Source organism: Spinacia oleracea, chromosome 3, assembly GCF_020520425.1.
Source record: "Spinacia oleracea cultivar Varoflay chromosome 3, BTI_SOV_V1, whole genome shotgun sequence".
NCBI lineage: Eukaryota > Viridiplantae > Streptophyta > Magnoliopsida > Caryophyllales > Amaranthaceae > Spinacia > Spinacia oleracea.
In genome coordinates this window covers 24,719,622-24,741,221 of record NC_079489.1, presented here as the reverse complement: position 1 = coordinate 24,741,221, position 21,600 = coordinate 24,719,622, and the positions used below count along the sequence as shown (strand labels likewise).

Genomic DNA, 21,600 nt, shown 5'->3' with positions numbered 1-21,600 from the left:
CTTCTAAGCCATATTGTCTGATTTGCGGCTGCACATACTGCAATATATTCAGCTTCTGCCGTAGATTGAGCCACAGTATCTTGCTTTTGGCTAAGCCAAGAAAATACGCCATTTCCTAGTGAAAACACGTATCCCGATGTACTTTTCATATCATCAATAGATCCAGCTCAATCACTATCCGTATATCCAATTAGCTCTGAATTTTTATTTGGCGTATACCATATTCCATAATCAGAGGTTCCTTTTAGATAGCGAAGAACTCTCTTAATTGCTTGCAAATGTATTTGACTTGGTTTCTGCATAAACCTTGCTAACATGCTTACCGCGTACATCATATCTGGTCTTGTAGCAGTTAGATATAATAAGCTTTCAATTATGCTTCTGTATTGTTTAAGATCAGCATCTTCTGAATCATCTTCTTTGCTCAACTTCTCATTTGAGCTAAAGGAGTGGATGCTGGTTTGCTATTTTCCATCTTAAACTTTCTTAAGATGTTTTGTGCATATTTATTTTGACTTATGAAGATCCCTTCTTCTGTTTGCTTAATCTCCATACCCAGAAAATAGTTCATTAAGCCAAGATCAGTCATTTCAAATTGATTTATCATTTCTTGCTTAAACGCTTCTATCATAGATAAATCATTCCCAGTAATGATTAGGTCATCCACATAAAGAGATAAGATGATAATGCGTGACCCATATTTCTTTATGTATAAGGTTGCTTCATTAGGACTCCTCTTGAAACCTTGTTGAGTAAAGTACCCATCAATTCTACTATACCAAGCTCATGGAGCTTGCTTGAGCCCGTATAGAGCTTTCTTCAATCTCAATACTTTATCTTCTTTTCCTTCCACAACAAAACCAAGAGGTTGTTCAACATAGATCTCTTCTTGAAGAAATCCATTTAGAAAGGCAGATTTAACATCTAGTTGATAAATTTTCCCTTTTCGCTGTGAAGCTAAAGCAAGAATTACTCTAACTGTATCTTGTCTTGATACTGGAGCAAATGTTTCATTATAATCAATGCCAAATTGTTGTGAATATCCTTTAGCTACCAGTCTGGCTTTGTGCTTTTGAATTGAACCATCTGGATTGAGTTTTGTTTTGTATATCCATTTTACACCAATGACATCTTTGTTAGGTGGCTTATCTTGCAATTCCCATGTTTGGTTTTTCTCAATCATGCGAATTTCTTCTTTCATAGCAGCTCTCCATTGTTCAAGTTGAGAGGCTTGCTCATAATTAACTGGTTCATGTGTAACGTGACAACAAAACTCACATTGTTCTAGATCAAGATCTGGAATTCTTTCAGCAGTACGTGTCACATATGTCTAAAATTCTTCGAGTCCTTCTAGGAGGTGATTCTGCAGAACTATCATACTCATGTATGTGAGACTCGGGTTCATTTGAATTATTACCGGTCTCCTCCAGCGAATGTTGACTTGTCTGGTCATTCGGAGTTGGTATCTGTGGTGTAGGACGATCTTGTTGGAAGGTTGGTGTTGAAACGTACCTTCTTTCAATGTCATTTTGCTCCCAATTCCATGTAGCATTTTCACTAAAGACTACGTCTCTACTAACTTGAACTTTATGGGTATATGGATTATATACCCTATATCCTTTAGACTGAGAGATATAGCCGAGGAAAATACCTTTTTCGGCTTTATCATCAAGTTTATGATGTTTTTGCTCAGGGATATGAGTATAACATACGCATCCAAACACCCTTAAATGACTTACTGATGGTTGATATCCAGTCCATGCTTCAATTGGTGTTCGACCTTCTATTGCTTTTGTTAAGAGTCGATTTTGAAGATACACAAATGTATAGACTGCTTCTGTCCAAAACTTGTTAGGCATTTCCTTATCCTTGAGCATTGATCTTGCCATCTCCATTACAGTTCTATTCTTTCTTTCGATTACACCATTTTGTTGCGGTGTATACGGAACGGTAAGTTGATGATGTATACCTTCCTCATCACAAAATTTGTTAAACTCTAATGAGGTATATTCCTTTCCGTTGTCGCTTCTAGGATTCATTATTTGTAAAGATCTTTCTTTCTCGACATAGTTCTTGAATTTATTAAATATTTTAAAAACTTCAGAACGATCTTTCATGAAGTATACCCATGTCATTCGAGAAAATCATCAATGAACAAGATGAAATATTTGCTATCATCCAAAGAAAGAGTTCTCATTGGACCACATACATCTGCATGTACGTGCTCCAATTTATTTGTTTCTCTTCATGCAAGTCCCTTTGGAAATGGTTGCCTTGTCATTTTTCCTAATTGACAACCATTGCAGACAAAATTTATATTTGAGATAGTTGGTATACCTTTCACCATATTTTTCTGTGAAAGAAGTTTTAGATTTTGGAAATTACTATGATCAAAACGCTTGTGCCATAGCCATGTAACTTCTTCTCCTTGTGCTTGTAATACCTTTTCGTTCCCTGCATATTGCCAATTCAAAGGAAAACATTTTTGTTGCATTTTAACATTAGCAACTTAATTTCTTTGCGGGTCCAATATTGCACATGATTCATCCTTAAAATGGACGGAATATCCATTCTGAATCATCTGAGGAACACTAAGCAAATTTTGATTTAAACTAGGGACATAAAGAACATTTTTTTATCAATTTTGTTCCTAGCTTTGTCTGAACTGCGATTGTACCTTTGCCTTCAGATTTCACCATTGCACCGTTACCATTTTGATAGGGATTTTAATGGATGTGTGAATGTTGGTAAAAATGTCAGATCGCTTGGTCATATGATTTGTGCATCCACTATTTATTGTTACTATCTCTTTTATTACTATCGTTTTGATTAGCATAAAAGAGATATTATTCTTCATCAATTGTCTCTGACACACTCGCTTGTTGCTTTTTAAACTTGCATTCGTTTTATGTATGACCAAATTTCTTGCAATAATTGCATTGAGGTTTTCCCTTGTGCCAACAATTCTTTTCTTCATGATTTGTATTTTTGCAAATTTTGCAAGGAGGAAATTTACCTTTTTTATCTCTCTCCTTATTGTTGTATGAATTATTTTGCTTGAAATTTCCTCTTGAGTTGTGAGATTTTGAAGACGAGGATCTATGTCTTGATTGAAAGGCTCCTTCTGGACCCTCTTGTGATGTTTCATTATCCCTAATAGTCATTTTTTGTTCATGACTTCGTAGAGAACCAAGAAAGTCCACCAGAGATAATGTTGTGAGATCTTTTGCCTCTTCAATTATTTGTACAACCGTATTGAACCTTTTTGACAAGGTTAATAACATTTTCTGCACCACTCGTTGATCAGTTATGTTTTCACCCATGGCTGTTAATTGATTAACGAGCTCTATTACTCTTGAAGAGTAATCTTTTATGCTTTCGTCTTTTCCCATTTTTAAATGATCAAACTCAAGCTGAAGTGACTGTAGTTTGACCGCCTTCATTTTCTCGGTTCCTTGAAATTCGTTTTTCAAGGTATCCCATGCTTGTTTTGATGATGTAGCATTCATTATTCGAGGGAATACTGAGTCTATGGTAGCTAGATGAATTTTGGCTAATGCTTCTGCATCTTTTTTCGGCCAATCAATTGCTCCTACAACTGGTTCTCCTTCTGTTTGTTGTGTTGCCGGTATGCCAGTTTCAACAACTTCCCATATTCCAGAAGCACGTAAAACATCCTTCATTCGAATGCTCCAATATTCATAATTGTCACCATTGAATAATGGAACAACCTGTTGTTGGTTTGTGCTAGAAAATGCCGTTTTTGTTTTTTTTTCTGTGAAAATAATATTTCTATTTTATATTATTATCGTTGCGGAAATCGTGCTCTAGCCTTCTTGATCGTTATAGCTCTTGATACCACTGCTAGGATATAGTGCTAATTGTGCATAAATAATATATAATAAACGAATATATTATTCTTTTATCTAATTTTTCATATGATTAACTCTTATTTTTACAATGCTTATATAGGTGTTGTAATTATGTAAACACCTTAAATAACTAACTTAAAAATGAATGATATTAAAACTAAATCAATAATAATTTAGTAATATCTAAATATAAATTCTTAATTTAGAGAGAATTAAGGATGCTCTTTTTATTTTTAACAGAAATAAAATCAGTAACTAGTTCATGCAGCCGGCCCCAATTCTTTTCGGAATAAGGCTTTGGTGTCGTTGGTGGTGTTGTATGGAAGTAAGGAGTCTCGTTTTAAGTAATATCTAGTACACTTTAAACTAAGCACTTGTAGAGTTCCTCAATTATAATGCACAAGCGGATAGGGACATAATAATTTCCTTACAGGCTATAAGCAAAGTGACGAGTGACAGGAGTTTATTACCTGTAGATCAATGCCCGGATGAAATCTTGTGTAAAATTTTGATGGTAACCAAAGCTGCTCTCAACATTGTATGCATATGCTAGAGTCATATTACATCTTATCCAAGAACTTTTAGTACCCTATTGATGAAAGAAAAGTACATTATGATAAACAAAACCACATGATATTACCAGTGAAAGAAATTGGCTACAAAGACATGAGGACTTGAATTTTACCCATTAGTCAACAAATTACAACTAAAATGAACATTTTGTTATGAGCAGTTCCAGTGTTTCCTTTTTAGAGCAAAATGTTTATTCTGGCCACCTAATATTTCAAATCTGGAATCATTTGTTTTCATCTTATTGTCAACGAAATCCCAGGCAATGGCAAGGCGGTAAGCAAGGGAACTAGGGAAGCACTCAGGTGGTAACCTTATGTAATTGTCAATGCGTAATTGGCATTTTACAATTTCTTCTGTTTTTGAATTTTGGAAATCAACAACGGATGCATGTCCATACATTCACAATTTACATAATTTATTATCCCAAAATAACATAGTAGTGTCCACGTTGTATAAAGAGTTCATAACTTTATATACCTTCTGAATGTGAAGAGCAGCTTGAGTTTGTATGTCATTAGCCCAGTTTTCCAAGAGATAGTAGATGCTCTCCTACAAAAACAAGCGGAAAGAAATGACAAACATCTTCATTAATTTGCTACAAGGAACTCATGTATGGCAATCACCAAATTAGTTGAAGTAGACTCTAAACAACTCCTAAGATCATGGTTAAATTGAGTCTTCACTAGCTACTACAAATAAAATTTGACGCAAAGGATTTCTCATAATAAGGCTTAACACTAAGCAGTGTGGATTCAACAGCTGACATAAGTCTTCCATTAGTCAATTCGGATATGGATTGTAAATAGATAGCAATTGAAGAACAATACACAGACATAGAGCATAATGGAACAAGTCAACAAAAAAACTAAACATCCATGCATAACAGAACAAACAATGAAACAACTATACATTAAGATGACTAGGGCAGTAGACCTGTCTAGCCAAACGCAATTATCAAATTCAAACAACTTGAAGCGAAACCCAATTCTAAGTCAAATATGATGTCTCAATCTTGGACTGAATTCGAAATAAAATCAAATCGAACCAAAACCTGCCGCGAATTCAACTAAAGAAGATGATAACTCAAACCCATAGCAGTCTAGCACCAAAAGCAGTACACATTACATCATTAAAAAATTAGAATTGATTGGATGGAAAAAAGAATGAGAAAGGTTGTCATTTTGTGTTTCATCATTAAATCAATACCAAAAAACAAGTTAAGTAAAGGTTTTTTATTCCTCACCTATAAATATCCAAATTTTTATCCCCAATACGCCATAGATTGTTCGAACGGTATAGGCACAATAATCGATTTTTGCGCGAATCGTTTGTAGGGGAACCCTACCTTCTTTTATCCATTTGATACGTGCAATTTCTTTTCCATCGATACGGCCGGCAATTTGGATGCAAGCACATCACTAACAGCGTTGACATGGATGACGCCAATCCTAGAACCTTTAACTCTTTAAGAGCTATCCCAATGAATATATGATAGTATACCATGAATAACTTGACAAAGTTGAGACATTTTTTTAAACAGAATTAGCTGTACTTTTCCCTTATCTTGTCCTACAAATTCTCTACAAGGACCACAAAAGGTCCTGAAATACTCATACAATGCAAAAGAAGCACTTCATCCTTTAATATTCTATTGTTGGTCATGATACCATTCTCCATGAAATGACCTTGAATAAGGCCAAGGTCTGACAGTCTCAAACTAGTTTTTTTGAAGATCAAGGGTAATTGACAGTGAGATGTAGCAAGAAAACCCATTTGCTAAGTGAGAATTTACTTAACATTTATAAACTACTATTGGGGAATAAATAAAACCATTCCCTCAAATAGAAAGTCCATTCATCATTATTAGGATACTCCATTGCACACACAAGGAGTTCATTCGTCACCGAGCTCGCCCAAATGAATGCTATTCTTAAGCCATCTAATGACAACAAATAAAAACACTAAGGCAGGATAAACATACCTTGATTACATAAATTTAGGACAACCACAAATTCTTAAAATCATACAAACAATCGAGTACGTCGGCAACGAAGTTAGCAAAATCATAGAAATTAAATTGACATCAAAAGATATGGTAGCTGAATAATTGTCATATAATTAGTGAATAACTGAAAAAAAATAAAAAGCTTCTATTAAAAACTGATGTTAGACTCGGACACAAAATCATAAATTTAATTAAGCGATTGATTCACATAATTTAATGACAATTTAAATTATGGGAATCAACTTAAATTTTCAGATTGTTTATAAGCTTTAAAAAGTTGGTTTTTAAGGGTTTTAAAGCTAAAAAGTCAATGTTTTTATGTTAGGACTTGAGTTGACTATTTGAGACTATTAAATTAACGATTAACGATTGATTTTTAATTAAACTAAGAGTTTTATAATCTTAAATAGTTGCTGGAAATTTAGTAAACATGGATAATAATTTAGTTCTCTTATTTTGTTTATAGGAGTTAATTTCTAGTGAGTCGTGATTCGCACAGTGGCCCCCGTACTTAGGTATTCCAGGTACGTACAAGACTAGGGTGACCACCCATCCCTTGAGGACTTTGTGAAGTGTATTGAATGCGAATCATGTGAACTTATTGTGAGGGGGTCGAAAAAGCACGAGGCTAATGCGTGACCTCGTCCCTCGTGGGTGTGACGATTCTTTTTATTCAATCAAGTGTAATTGGATTTCCTGTGAGTTTACACCCAATTGACTAGTAATATAGGAGTCGCCATTCAGTTTTTAACGACAATGAGAAAAACTGACAAAACCCGGTTATCGTGACATAAAGGGAGTGCAATTATGTTTGACCACGACGGCCGTAGGTTCCCTTGTGATCCCTGGTGTGGGGATCTCTCAACATACACCCGCAAGGTAGAGATTGAGGGTTCGGGGGACTGTAACTACCGAGAGGAGTACTTCGCTCGTCGATAACTCCAGAGGCAGGATATCCTTACTAGCTCAGCATAAATAATTGAAGGGACATGCGTTAACTATTAAACTAATCTGAATTGATTTTAGCAATATGCAACATATAATACTAATTCGATCGTGATTATCTGATTTAAATAGCATTAAGGGACCTAGCATGATAATCCGATTTCCCAAAAATATTATATTTGTTAGGCGTGATAGAACAATCAGATTAGGTTAGTTTAACAGTTCATAAAAAGGGCGAGGGAAAGCAATTAAATCATCGAAAAGGGACACATTACGACGCACCCTTGAGAGGTGCGTCACGGTTCTCAGAAAAATAACCACTTTGACTTTGCTATTTCTCCTTTTTATTTAACGAATCTCAATTATGGGACAGGATACGTTCTGTTCGATTTATGGATCGATTGCGACAGAACGCGTGAACAATTTCGCAGCGTGAGGCTTAGGCTAAGGGTTGGAGTCAATACTCAGAATATAATTATGTGTTGTGTGTGTTGTTTTCACGTCGAACTTAGGGGTCTATTTATAGGAAAAAGTGGCGTAGAAAGATAGTTTTTCAGGAATTTGAATACGAAACGGATTAGGAAAAGAATCCGTCCCAGGTATTTTCGGCGCCCAGGGCTGGGCGCTGGAAATAGGGTCTGGCAGAATTCTTTGTCAGATTGGACTCTAGAGTACGGAGTTCATTAAGAGACTTAATCTGAGTTATTTGGTGCGTATCAATTTACGACGGAATGCGTCTGGGCCCTTTTCGAACTCTAGGTTCGTTATGAGTTTAATTCATACGTTAACTCTTTTATCGAACTGCGATAGGAATAGAATTCCTTTCACAATTTCTATCTCTTTTAGGATTTATGTTGGAGTGCAACACCTAATTCTGACAGGTTTCTATCTTTTAATTCTTACTACTTTTAGGAACTACCCTTTACGACAATTACTATTTTTAGCAGGTTTCCATAAATAGCAGGTTTCTATAAATAGCAGGTTTCGGGTGAAATAAAAATGGTGATTGAGATTCGTTATTTTATAGGAGATACGTTGTCAAGTGGAGATTTACGCTTTCATCATCGAACCTTTCCCTTTCGGGAATGGGGACAAAAGTAGGTGTCTACAGTTAGCCCCCACTTTGACTGAGTCTTGGAGTAAGACGATGGTCAAAGTATTAGACGGAGTGCGTCACACAAGCCATGGTGTATGTGACCTGTTTTGCGAGGGTCTCACGAGCCCCCGAGTGATAACATTTGACTTAAGGGTCATCACTTGAAGTGTCGACATATCCCTCATCACGTGTCATTGGGATTTGTCAACTGATAGTATAGAATACTCCCTCACTTCGTCATTGGAAGTATCTAAAGAGGCGTAGAAACTCCCTCACTTTGTCATTGGGAGTAGCTACAGATGTTTTCGAAATCAAAGCTATAAAGTGTAATTGGGCCTGGCCAAGCCCAATCACGAGGTAAAAAATGATTTTAAAGATTCTCATTTTCAGGGCTAGCTAAACGAGAAAACCCCCTTGTTTTTATAGGACGTAAAACGAAGGAAAATCCAGCACCCTTGTTTTTATAGGACGTAAAACGAAGGAAAATCCAACACCCTTGTTTTTATAGGACGTAAAACGAAGGAAAATCCAGCAAAAGTTATCGCTGCAGCGACTAAGGACCTGCGCGGTTTAATGGCGCAGACCCCGCCGGCTAAACATGGCGAGCCTGTCCGCTAAGGGTGGACACCCCGTCCGATAGAAGTGGACGAATCTGTTTTTGAAATTTGAAAATAAGGACCTACGCGGTTTGTGACGTAGACCCCGCCAGCTAAAGATGGCGAACCTTGTCCGCTAAGGGTGGACACCCCGTCCGATAGAAGTGGACGAATCTATTTTGAAATTTGTTTGTGCTTTTTGAAAATAAGGACCTACGCGGTTTGTGACGTAGACCCCGCCGGCTGAAGATGGCGAGCCTGTTTTAATTTTGAAGACTTTATTTTTTCGAAAACTGAGGACCTGCGCGGCTAGTGACGCAGACCCCGCCCGCTGAGGGTGGGCGAGCCCTGTCCGCTGAGGGTGGACGTCCCTGAATTCGTTTTCTTTTCGATTTGGGAACTCGCGCGGTTTGTGACGCGATCTTGCCGACTAAAGATGGGCAAGTTCCTATTTCTTTGGTTCTTTGTGATTTTTTTTTTTGAGAATTTCTTTTGTTCATTCTTGCAAGAGCGAATTCTTTCGAGGGATGCTCGAATTTAGTTGTAACCTGAACGTGGGCTGACAACGTGTTCAGACGGACCTTTGTCTTGCGACCGTCTACTTTCGTGGTTTTGAGCTAGTCTTTACGGCTTGATTTTTGCCACTACTTGGTCTTTGATCAAAGGACCATGTACAAATGTCAATGACGACCCTTTTCTGAGGTCGTAAATCGGTTCTTTTTCTTTTGAGATTATCCAAACACGGGACTTTGTACAGCGTAGTCTGGGAATATTGTTTTAACTTTGCATACCTTTTTTTTTTGATATATTTTTTTCTTTCGAGCCACCAAGTACTCGTGCTTGGCGGTCAGTTCTTGTCAAAGAGGTTCTTTGGGGATACGCATTTTGTAATGTCCTTGATTGTGTTTGGGATCGTGCTCGTAAGTGCGAGCGATCTTCGTAGTGGTGTGCTACTCTTGACAAAGTCGTGAGGTGCAACTTTCAGTAAAGAAATCGGCAACTTTCAAGTCAAATGAATATGGCAGGGCCCTATAGAAGTCAGAGAGGGTCTGGGATCATTTTCGGCGCCCAAGCCTGGGCGTTAAAGATTTCGGCGCCCAGCGCTGGGCGCTGAAAATTATTCCTGGCGAGCTTTCTTGATGACACAGTTGGCCTCTTGTTCGTTCGTTCTTTGTTTTTCCTTTTGAAGATGATATGTATGTGCGAACAAGCGTTCATAGAATGGCCGTTGTGTGCGGTCCATTAATCAGATTGCTTGAATTGTTTCATTTTTTTGAGCAACGACTGATTTTGAATAGTTTGCTTAGAAGCTTGATAGGGTTCAGGCCCATTCATGAAGTGGGCTCAAACATCGTGCCCTTTCGATTGTTCAAACATTTGCTTCGAGATTTTTTTTATTTTGCTATGGTTGTTTCGTAGCTTGGAGCTCCCAAGTATGCATGTTGGGATGCTTCCTTTTGGCGTACGATTTTTGTAGGTTCTTTCGAGAAAGATGCCTTGGGGTTCCGCTCGTGTAGGTGCGAGCTATCCCCTCCGTGGTAGGTAATATTTTGCTACCTTTAATCCTTAACGTAGAAGTCGGGTGGCTTGCATTTTGAATTTGGGCGATAAGTAGTCTTTTCCTCTTTTACACGTGCTCTTGGTCGTGCCTACATTAGTGCAACATGCCTTACTCTTCTTTTAGACTTGTACCGTGGGACGGTTGAACTTATGGTGCGACGTAGGCTTGTGTGGCCTAACGGCGTGTCTTAGAACATTCTTCCAGGTGTTGGGATATCATTTGCATTGGAGTATTTCATCATGCCTTGTTCAGGTGTTCGAACAAGTGTAGCATCTTCTGCGTGGGTTTGCACGGCTTATTACTTCGTTCGATGCGAGGATTCATAGGTGTTTCTTCCCTTTTTTTATATCTGGGCAAAACGTGGCTAGCAGAAAGATTCAGCGCCCAGGCTGGGGCGTTAAAGATATCGGCGCCCAGCTCTGGGCCTTGAAATTGATTTATGGGCAGAATTTTGACAGTTTTTTCTTTCTTGATTTTTTCCTTTCGCTTTTGCTTTGGAACGAGGTAGACCGTGTAACGGGCGCTTATGGGGCGAGCGTTAGGTGCAGTAGTTTAATCGGAGTTTTGGTGACTCGCGATTTTCAATTACCCTTGTTAGTGGGGTGACTTTATATATTCTAAGTAGTGCTTAGAATTTGGGAGGGGTTGTAGCCATTCTAAGGTTCGTTTTACACGATTAAAGCTTAGGATTGTGCCCCTATGACATATGTATAGCATTAGCGTCGAGAATTTGCGATGAAATCGTCATTTCGAGCATTTTTAGAGTGTTTTTCTCAAGCCCCCAACTGTAGCTACGGGATTGGCTTGGTGCTATAATGCTTTTCATACGTCTTTATGCATTCATGGTGACACGGATCATGAATAGTTTGAACCAGACTCGTTTAGTGCGAGGTACGTTCGAGTAGTGATCTGCTACTTCTCTTGTAAATGTCGTATTGTGCGACATTGCTATGGTCAAGGTAGTCACATGTTGAAGTGTGCCTTGACCAAAAGCTAGGTGCCTTTCTTTACCCATAATCATATTTAGAAATTTCTTTGACTCACTTTGCAACATCGAGATAAACACATACTTAGCTTAAACCTAACGACACTTTATTATGTTCGAAAAAGTCTTTGAAAATTATTTGAAAATTATTTAAAATTCGAATCCTACTGTGTACAATCCGAGGTGTCCTAAGTAAGTTGACTTATAGAAGGGTTCGTACAGGATTATACGAGTGAATCAAAACACTGTTACGATTTTTGGAATGTTGTCTAAGGATTTGCTGGAAGCCAGGGTGCAGGCGTCAAGATATACTTGTGCCCGTTTGGCGTATGCTTTAGGCTTTTAGGGCCATCTTTTCCAGAATTTGCGGGAATATAAACCGTTTTCAAATCGACTTAGATTTACTTGGTGTATGTCTGCATAAAAGGTCTAGGTATATTTAGTTCTTTCCCTAGCTCTTTCATTTCAATTTTTAGCCCCCAGTTGCTGTTATGTCTTCCCATTAATGATGCTTTCAGATTTCGATTTTAGATGCCCGTGTCATATGTCTGAGTAGGGTGAGCCTTGGTTAAGTGCCAAGTCCTATTGACAATTTCTGATTTTTTTTCAAAGGGGATTAGCAAGCATTTGAATTACCATGAACGGGTGCCCTGAGTTCGAAGGAACGATGGGGCGATGCGGTAGAACAATCTTTTCCATTGCAAGCTTACTTCCTTTACTACTTGTTGGCGATCATGACTGTGTCTAGTGGTGAAAGAAGGTTTTTAAGCGAACGACTATGTCTAGTGGTGAAAGAAAGTTTTTAGGTGAGTTTGTTCGCTTTAGGGAGGGTCAAGTCGAGTACTTTAGAGGTCATGGACGCTTGCGCTAGCCCCCATTCAATTGAGGCAAAGCGATCTTTTTGAGTCTTGGCTAGGTGCCTAGGAGTGTGAGTGCTCCTTCTGGCAAGGGTATGTGCCCTTATTATTTTTCGATGTGTGCTTATTTTGGCATTTTGATGGCTTGGATTCTTCCTTTGATTTAAATTTTTCTTTCGACTTGGATTGCAAGTAATTAAATTTCAATAAGGGACTCTATTTCTTATTCTTGTTATCTTATAGGCTTTAATATTTTTGCAAATTGGTTGGACCGAATCATGGATTGCCTACGTATCCGCCTTAAATAGATTTAATTTGGAATCAAGTCTTGCGTAGTTCTTTAGCATAGAAAATGGTTTCTTAGAATGCCGAATTCGATAAGTATGTTCTGAGGTGGAAACATATTATTTGAAACGGTAGAATAAGTGAAGTTTATTATTATTTTAATCTGCCGCTTTGCCGTAAGCCAAAAATTTGTTTTATATTTTTTTGAGTACATAATTTTTTTTGAGTACATGTAGGTACGTATATCTGAATACGTGCTGTACCCCTCCAAGTGTTCGTTATTTTTCCGTGCATGTGCGGATAAAATGACGAGCACTTCAGGACAAAATTTGGCGAGCAGAGAGGTTCAGCGCCCAGGCTGGGGCGCTAAAGATTTCGGCGCCCAGCTCTGGGCGCTGAAAATGACTTCTGGGCGGATCTTTTTTGGTGCGCTAAATGCTTCTTTTTATTTTTTTAAACGAATTTTTAAAGGCGCTTTGCAAAGTTTGCTTTTTATTATTTATTATTTTTTTTGTACTTTTCATTGGTTTCTTTTTTATTTGTGACTCAAGACAGCTTCAAAGATGGGTTGAATGAGTTGGGATAAGTTGTATAGGTATTGGTCAAGCATGAGGATTATATCTGCTAGGGCTCACAATTTGCAGCCTCAAGCTAGTGTCACGAGTTTACATCAATCAAGGCCAATGAGTAGCATGAGGACGGCTGAAGGGTATATCAACAGGATGTATCCACACAAGTTATATGGTCATTATGCTAATGGTGGTGTAAGAGCAGGTTTGGTCTTTGGAAATGATGGGCATGACGCACGTGTCAATGGCCGTGCGTGTTTTGCGGTTGATAACAAGTTCAAAAACAAGAGTTGAGGTAATGGTTTCTTGGGTTATGGCAATGAGAACATGGATGGGTTAAATGAGCTGAACAGGGACCTCAGAGCGAAGGCGTCTAAGAACATAAGGATTGGAAATGGTAGACATCGTAGAACTTTATGATTTGGATTGGTTGACTCAATTCTTTTCCTAGGTAAATTTTGCACTTTGGGAGGTGCGGGCTAAGTATTTCATGGCTCGCTCTTTTCGCTCTCCCTTTTCTCTTTCTATTTTTTTCTTTTCGCTCGGGATTTCTCCCCAACATAAATCCTTCAATCAATTTGGGCTAAAAGGTAGATGGTTGTGGTCTTTGAGTCACGAGGTGAGACTGAGTGAGCCTCGTTTGGTAGGCCTATAGTGGACCTCTAGTTTTAGTAGGCCTAGGGTGGACCTTTAATTTCAGTAGACCTAGGGTGGACCTTTTAATTGTCTTACTTTGCAAGCGTATTTAGTCGTTTCTTAAAATGTGCAAATAGCGTAGATTTAAAATGTTGTTTTTACCTTATTGAAGTTTAACGAAAGAATTACATCGAAAATAATTTTTACAGTTTCTTTTCAGATTCCGGTTTCCGGGATTTAACTGGAAGTTGTGATTTAGACTCGAACTTTCGTTAATTTTTTCTGATTATAACCCGTGTATGAATACAAGGAGGTGGCCTAGACTCAAAATAATGACATGGCGTAAGCCTATAATACTTGACCAAGCGACTCTCAGACTTAGGCTAATTGGACCATAACTTTCGTTGGTTGACACTTTAGATTTTAACCCTTGGGTGTTCATTTGTCATGCGCCATTTTGCTTAATGTTGGCAAGGTAGTTAATTGGGGAGATCGAATTTTTATTTTTGCAAGACTAGAATCATTAGTGCGGCTTCTCTCTTAGTGTGTATTGCTTTTACCCCAATGGTAGTCTTATGGCATGCCGATTTGGGTATTTTCATGGTTGGTCATGTTGTATTCATGGGAAATCTTTTAGTCCGTACTTAGTAATATTTCAAGGAGCGAATGACTCGAGAGGACTATGATAATCGTGACCCAATGTGGTTATAAGCCTTGAGGCCATTAATCTTTTCTCTGCCCATGGTATTAACACCTTAGGTTCACTTTGGGGGTTGTGCGACTATGGGGGAATGATTTCCAGAATGTGACCGTTTCCATTTTGCAAATACTATAATATATTCTTTTTATTGGTGAGAGAGAGTATTGAGGCCGTAGACTCTTAGTAAGGGATGACAATTACATATGGGTGCTTATTGATTCAAATGTTAGGAAGGGAGACTCGATATGGTTTAACCTTTTAACTTGTAGAACGACACCAAGCATTAGGACCGATTCTACGGATAAGACAACTGAGACTTAGGATTCAGATTGTACTTTGGCATAGCCTAGTCTAGACTCGGATTTTTTTTTTATTCGAACATTATTTTTCCTGAAAACTTCATTTGAACATTATTTTTTGAATACTTTGCCCATGTGACATTCAAGGTTATTTCAATTAGCATGTTCGGTTTTGGTGCCGAGTATTGTCGTCGTAGGAGGCCTAACAACGACACAAAGAGTTATTTTATTTTTTTACAAGTCGCTTTTTAGAATCGAGTGCCTTTCATACGCCCTCGCAGCAATTTTTTCAAAAAGTTTTTTTTTTGCTACGTATATTTTTTTTTTATACGCGGGCACCGAGGCTGCTGTGCCTGACCAAAGGGCCAGGCAGCAACTTCAGCGCCCAGCAGTGGGCGTGAAAAATTTCGGCGCCCAGCCAGGGGCGTTGAAAATGCGTCTCTGGCTGGTTCTCGTTTTCAGTTTTCGTCTACTTTTGTTTTTGCGACTTTAAATTTGCGTGCTTGCCTTATAACGTCCTTTACGCGTTGTGCAGCGTTTGTGGGATTCGTTACGGCCATCCCGAGCGTTGCTTATTTTTGTGGCGATCGTTCGGGCTTGCGGAACACGTATTTTGGTATAACTCTTTGGCCAATTGGTTCATGAATGTTTGGGCAATTTTTTTTAGGTCGTTGGTTTTCTAGCATTATTTGTCTAGCATCATTCGTACGCACAATCATAACATAGTCACACAGTTCGCTACACATAACTACATTACAAACATGGATTTGAAAATTAAATATGCCACGTAGTTTATGATAGGCTTCTATGGGTAGTTTATTTGCGCCTGGCTTGGTACCGCTTCTATCGTAGATCCAACACATGCCCCGGTCGAGGTAGTGTCTTCAACAGACGAATTTCTCTCAAGAGGCCAACCCGCAAGTGCAAGCCAAGGGGGCATGCAGGCGAGAGGGACCTAATGAGCGAGCGATTGGGTTCGGGATAGGTGTACTACCTGCACAAGTACCGAGTGGGCAACATGCGCGGCGTATGCACCCCCCTATTGGCGAAAAAGAGGTATCCTTAGTCCCAACTCCCGAGGGAGCCGAGATTCGTTATGAGGTTCTGCCCGTTCACATTAATATGCTGATTTTCAGGTCGTCCCAACTTGATGGGGAAATAAACGCGGGGTAGGATTGTTTCACCCTTCGGCTATTTTGATTACCTACAAGCACGAGTATTTCCTTCACTATCCCCAGTGGAGTCGCCACTGTGAGGGGGTCGAAAAAGCACGAGGCTAATGCGTGACCTCGTCCCTCGTGGGTGTGACGATTCTTTTTATTCAATCAAGTGTAATTGGATTTCCTGTGAGTATACACCCAATTGACTAGTAATATAGGAGTCGCCATTCAATTTTTAACGACAATGAGAAAAACTGACAAAACCGGTTATCGTGACATAAAGGGAGTGCAATTATGTTTGACCACGACGGCCGTAGGTTCCCTTGTGATCCCCGGTGTGGGGATCTCTCAACATACACCCGCAAGGTAGAGATTGAGGGTTCGGGGGACTGTAACTAACGAGAGGAGTACTTCTCTCTTCGATAACTCCAGAGGCAGGATATCCTTACTAGCTCAGCATAAATAATTGAAGGGACATGCGTTAACTATTAAACTAATCTGAATTGATTTTAGCAATATGCAACATATAATACTAATTCGATCGTGATTATCTGATTTAAATAGCATTAAGGGACCTAGCATGATAATCCGATTTCCCAAAAATATTATATTTGTTAGGCGTGATAGAACAATCAGATTAGGTTAGTTTAACAGTTCATAAAAAGGGCGAGGGAAAGCAATTAAATCATCGAAAAGGGACACATTACGACGCACCCTTGAGAGGTGCGTCACGGTTCTCAGAAAACTAACCACTTTGACTTTGCTATTTCTCCTTTTTATTTAACGAATCTCAATTATGGGACAGGATACGTTCTGTTCGATTTATGGATCGATTGCGACAGAACGCGTGAACAATTTCGCAGCGTGAGGCTTAGGCTAAGGGTTGGAGTCAATACTCAGAATATAATTATGTGTTGTGTGTGTTGTTTTCACGTCGAACTTAGGGGTCTATTTATAGGAAAAAGTGGCGTAGAAAGATAGTTTTTCAGGAATTTGAATACGAAACGGATTAGGAAAAGAATCCGTCCCAGGTATTTTCGGCGCCCAGCTCTGGGCGCTGGAATTTTCGGCGCCTAGGGCTGGGCGTTGAAAATAGGGTCTGGCAGAATTCTTTGTAAGATTGGAATCTAGAGTACGGAGTTCATTAAGAGACTTAATCCGAGTTATTTGGTGCGTATCAATTTACGACGGAATGCGTCTGGGCCCTTTACGAACTCTAGTTCGTTATGAGTTTAATTAATACGTTAACTCTTTTATCGAACTGCGATAGGAATAGAATTCCTTTCACAATTTCTATCTCTTTTAGGATTTATGTTGGAGTGCAACACCTAATTCTGACAGGTTTCTATCTTTTAATTCTTATTACTTTTAGCAACTACCCTTTACGGCAGTTACTATTTTTAGCAGGTTTCCATAAATAGCAGGTTTCTATAAATAGCAGGTTTCGGGTGAAATGAAAATGGTGATTGAGATTCGTTATTTTATAGGAGATGCGTTGTCAAGTGGAGATTTACGCTTTCATCATCGAACCTTTCCCTTTCGGGAATGGGGACAAAAGTAGGTGTCTACACTTATACGTTGTTATGAATTCATGTTTGATGATTGGGAATGAATAATGTTATTATGAATTCATGTTTAATGTTGAGAACGAGCATGTTGTTATTATTGTTGAATCTATGTGAACGAGCATGTTATGAATTGAATTATGCTTTATAGATTCTATTGAACTATCATGTTATGGACTTTTATAATCGTTGAATTATGTCAAGCATGTTGTTCAAGTTGGTTTGCATGTATGAGTAGTGCGCATGCAAGTTGTTATTATTATTATGCTATAGTACAGGATGTCTAGCATAATTATTGAGCCAGTCGAATATTGCCAGTGAGAAATATATATTCTACCAAAGGGGTAGAATATGTTAGAGAGTCTATGTGAATTGAATTAAGGACAATTCGTGCTAAGGGCACACCCCGCTTGTTAATAGGCAATGTCGGGTTATCTCAAACAGTGTTTTTGAGAATGAACAATGGGAGTAATTTCACTTGAGTCTATGTTTGATCACAAGTCCTAAAGAAGTAAAAGAATGAAGTGTCATTGTTGAATTGTTTGATTGTTCAATTGGTTGTATGTTATGTCTTGAGTAGAGTCTTGAGTCGCCTTGAACATAATATACTAATTAACGTAAAGTGTAACCCAAAGAGCTTCAAAACTCTTGGAACGTATAAACCTTGAGTATGAACAATGGGGGGAGTCTTGCCGGAAAACTTGTACTCCTAGAATGATACAAGACGTTGTTTCATTCTTCTTTTATGCCGTTGTGCATTGGAATTCCTGTCGGTATGGCCCGACTGTCGGTAGTAGCCCGACTTATTTTGGTGTATGGTTGGCTCCCATCACCCTTTTCAATTCTTTCCTTTTGAGGATACTTTCTTTACCCGTTCGAAGCTACTTTTTATTAAACTGTGAGTCAAGAGTCGTGTCAAGTGTCGAGTCTTGTCTCCATGTTTGTTTGTTTATTATATGGCTTTTGCATGTGGATTATTTAATCTGTCGAGTGAAGCATGTTAGGATAGAATGTTATTCTAGCTTGTTCGTACTCAGCTTTTGCTGACTTCATGCTTCATGTCTTCTGGTCATGGCCTTTGCCTTAATGACCCTATGATGATCCATCAATTGCATTTGCGTTGTTGGGGAGTAGATTTTTAATAAAGCAGGTTTGTAGAGATAACTTGCGGGAGAAGTTATCATGGGATTCGAGTTGAGAGTTTAATTCTTCCGTATTTTATAAACTCTATTTTATTTAAAGTCATGACAACTATTTTCAGTTAATGGATTTCGAAACACTTTAATACTTTGGATTTGGGCCTCAACGGTTCCAACTTGTTTTAATGACCATTAACTATTTATTTAATATGTTATTAAAGTTAGTTAGTTCCGCTGTGTAATTCTGGTAAATAGCCTTAGCCGTTATCACGGTGACGGTAATATATTGGTAATTCCTGTGTTTTAAGTCGGAAAATGTTTTATAAAAAGCAAGGAATTATTAGGGTGTTACATCTCTTTTGTTGGAAGGGATTGCCTAAAGATGTTAGGCAATTTGTCAGAAACTGTGTTACACTTCAAGCATCAAAGTATGATACATCAGTCTATCCAGGCTTGCTGCAGCCATTACCCATTCCAAAAGAAGTATTGGTAGATGTATCTATGGATCCATTTCTAGTTTACCTAAATCTGGGGGTAAAGAAGTTATCTTTGTGGTGGTGGATAGATTGAGTAAATATGCTCATTTCATGGTTTTGTCTCATACGTACACAACCGTCCCAGCAGCTCAATGTTACTTAGATAATGTGTTTAAACATCATGGTTGGCCCAGAACCATTATTAGTGACAGAGACTCAATGTTCTTGGGTAATTTATGGAAGGGGTTGCTTTCTCTCCATGGCACTGACTTTCTACTGTCTTCTGCGTATCACGCCCAGACTGATGGGCAAACAGAAGTAGTAAACAAGTGCTTAGAAAACTACCTAAGGTGCATGACAGGCGAAGATCCGACTGACTGGCACATGGTGGTTGCCATTAGTTGAATGGTGGTACAATACTCATTTTCACACAACCACGCAGCTCACTCCTTATGATGTTGTGTATAACCAACCACCTCCTCTTCACTTGCCATACCTTCCTAATGAGTCAAGTAAAGAAGAAGTTAACAGGAGTATGCTAGGAAGGGAGTCTATGATATGTACCCTCAAGTTTCATCTGTCCAAGACTCAAGAGAGAATGAAGGTAAGGTACACACAAACGAGCACAGATCGGAGAGGGTATTTGAGGTGGGTAACTGGGTATGGTTGAAATTGCAAGCCTATAAGTAGCAAACAGTGCAGAAAAGAACTAATCAGAAGTTGGCTCATCAGTTTTATGGACTTTTCATATTGTGGCTCGAATTAGTACAATTTCCTACAAGCTACAACTTCTGGTTGATGCTAAAATCCATGATGTATTCCATGTTTCTTAGCTTATAATTTTCAGAGGTACACTTCCCATTGCTGCTCAAATCTCTGCTTGGTTTCATGGTTCTATCATTGATCACAGTCTAGTTACAGCAGCTGCTATACTTCAAAAGAGGGTGGTGAAATTCCAAAATGCCCCCCAATTCCATTATCTTATTAGTTGGTTGGTTTTGAAGACCATGAAGCTTCATGGGACGTGGCTACTGATTTTGAAAACTTTGTTGCCTATACTTGTGGACAAGTATTTTGGGGGTTGGGGGGGAGTTATGATACATGAGATCAGATTATGATCTGATCAAGTTTTAAATCATAGCTTAAATGATCAGTTTAGCTTAAATGATCAAGTTAGCTAAAATGTTAGTTTTGGCGGGAAAGTTAGTTAAGTCAAGTTGTTGAATAATTCCTTAAAAGTAGGAGAGTTGTTAGAAAGCGGTTAGCTGTGATTTTTGGTCCAGATATATGAAGGAAATAATGCCCTTGGTCCAAGTATGCATTCTATGTTAAGTCTAATAAATGCGGTTCAGTATTAATTAACAAGTTAATAATTCAGTGAGATCAAGTGAGCTGAATGCCTAGCTAGAGGCCGCTTCAGTTCAAGTGGAATTAATGATATTAATCCACAGCTTACTCTTGACTGAACCCGTAGGGTCACACAAATAGTACGTAAACGGATCAAGTATTTAATGGCATTAAATACTCCATCTATGAATATTCGGAACCGACGGATCTTGGTTTCAGTGGGAGCTAAGATCGTCACAGGCAAGAAATGAATACTCCGGAAACGATGATATTGCCGGAAACGGAAATATGGATCGTATCGGAAATATGAATATTATCCAAGTCGTAGATGTTGCCGGAAACGGAAACATGGTACGTATCGGAAAATATTATTGGAAATGGAAATATTACCAGAATCGGAAATATTGCCGGAAACGGAAATATTGTCAGAATCGGAAATATTACCGGAATCGGAAAATAATTCCGGAAACGGAAATATTAAATATTTGTTCGAAACGGAAATTAATTCCGGAATCGGAAATATTAAATATTGTTCGTATCGGAAATAGATTCCGGAAATGGAAATTTAATCGGAAGCGTATCGTACGAATTAGCATCGGACGAGGCCTGCCGGACGAAGGCCCAGCACGAAGCCGGGCCATCGCCCAGCAAGCACGCACGCCACAAGCCCAGCGCGCGCCAAGGCCACGGATGCGTGGGCCGCGCTGCATGGGCTGCTGCTCGCATGCGCATGGGCAGCCCTTGTGGCTGCCGTGTGTGTGTGAGTTTGTGCTCATGCGTGATTCCTAAATCTACAAGAGTTAGTGTATGATTAAATTCCTATTCCTAATTGGATAAATTAATTAAATAGAATTCATGTAGGATTCTAAATTCAATTAATTCGTATCCTACTAGGATTACGATTCCTTTTCCATAACTCTATAAATAAAGGCCT

The 21,600-nt window shown here is 38.7% G+C and overlaps 1 protein-coding gene across 6 annotated transcripts in view; it reads right to left on the bottom strand.

The window, feature by feature from the left end:
- Window positions 1-21,600, bottom strand: part of LOC110800459 (serine carboxypeptidase-like 7) — a 46,023-nt gene that overhangs the window by 1,754 nt on the left and 22,669 nt on the right. For all 6 annotated transcript variants that reach the window (XM_056839971.1, XM_056839970.1, XM_056839972.1 and 3 more), the window contains 2 exons: window positions 4,923-4,994; window positions 4,343-4,461 (listed from right to left, as the gene is read on the bottom strand). In XM_056839971.1, coding sequence (XP_056695949.1) covers window positions 4,343-4,461; window positions 4,923-4,994 — 191 coding nt within the window. The remainder of the gene's footprint in view (window positions 1-4,342; window positions 4,462-4,922; window positions 4,995-21,600) is intronic.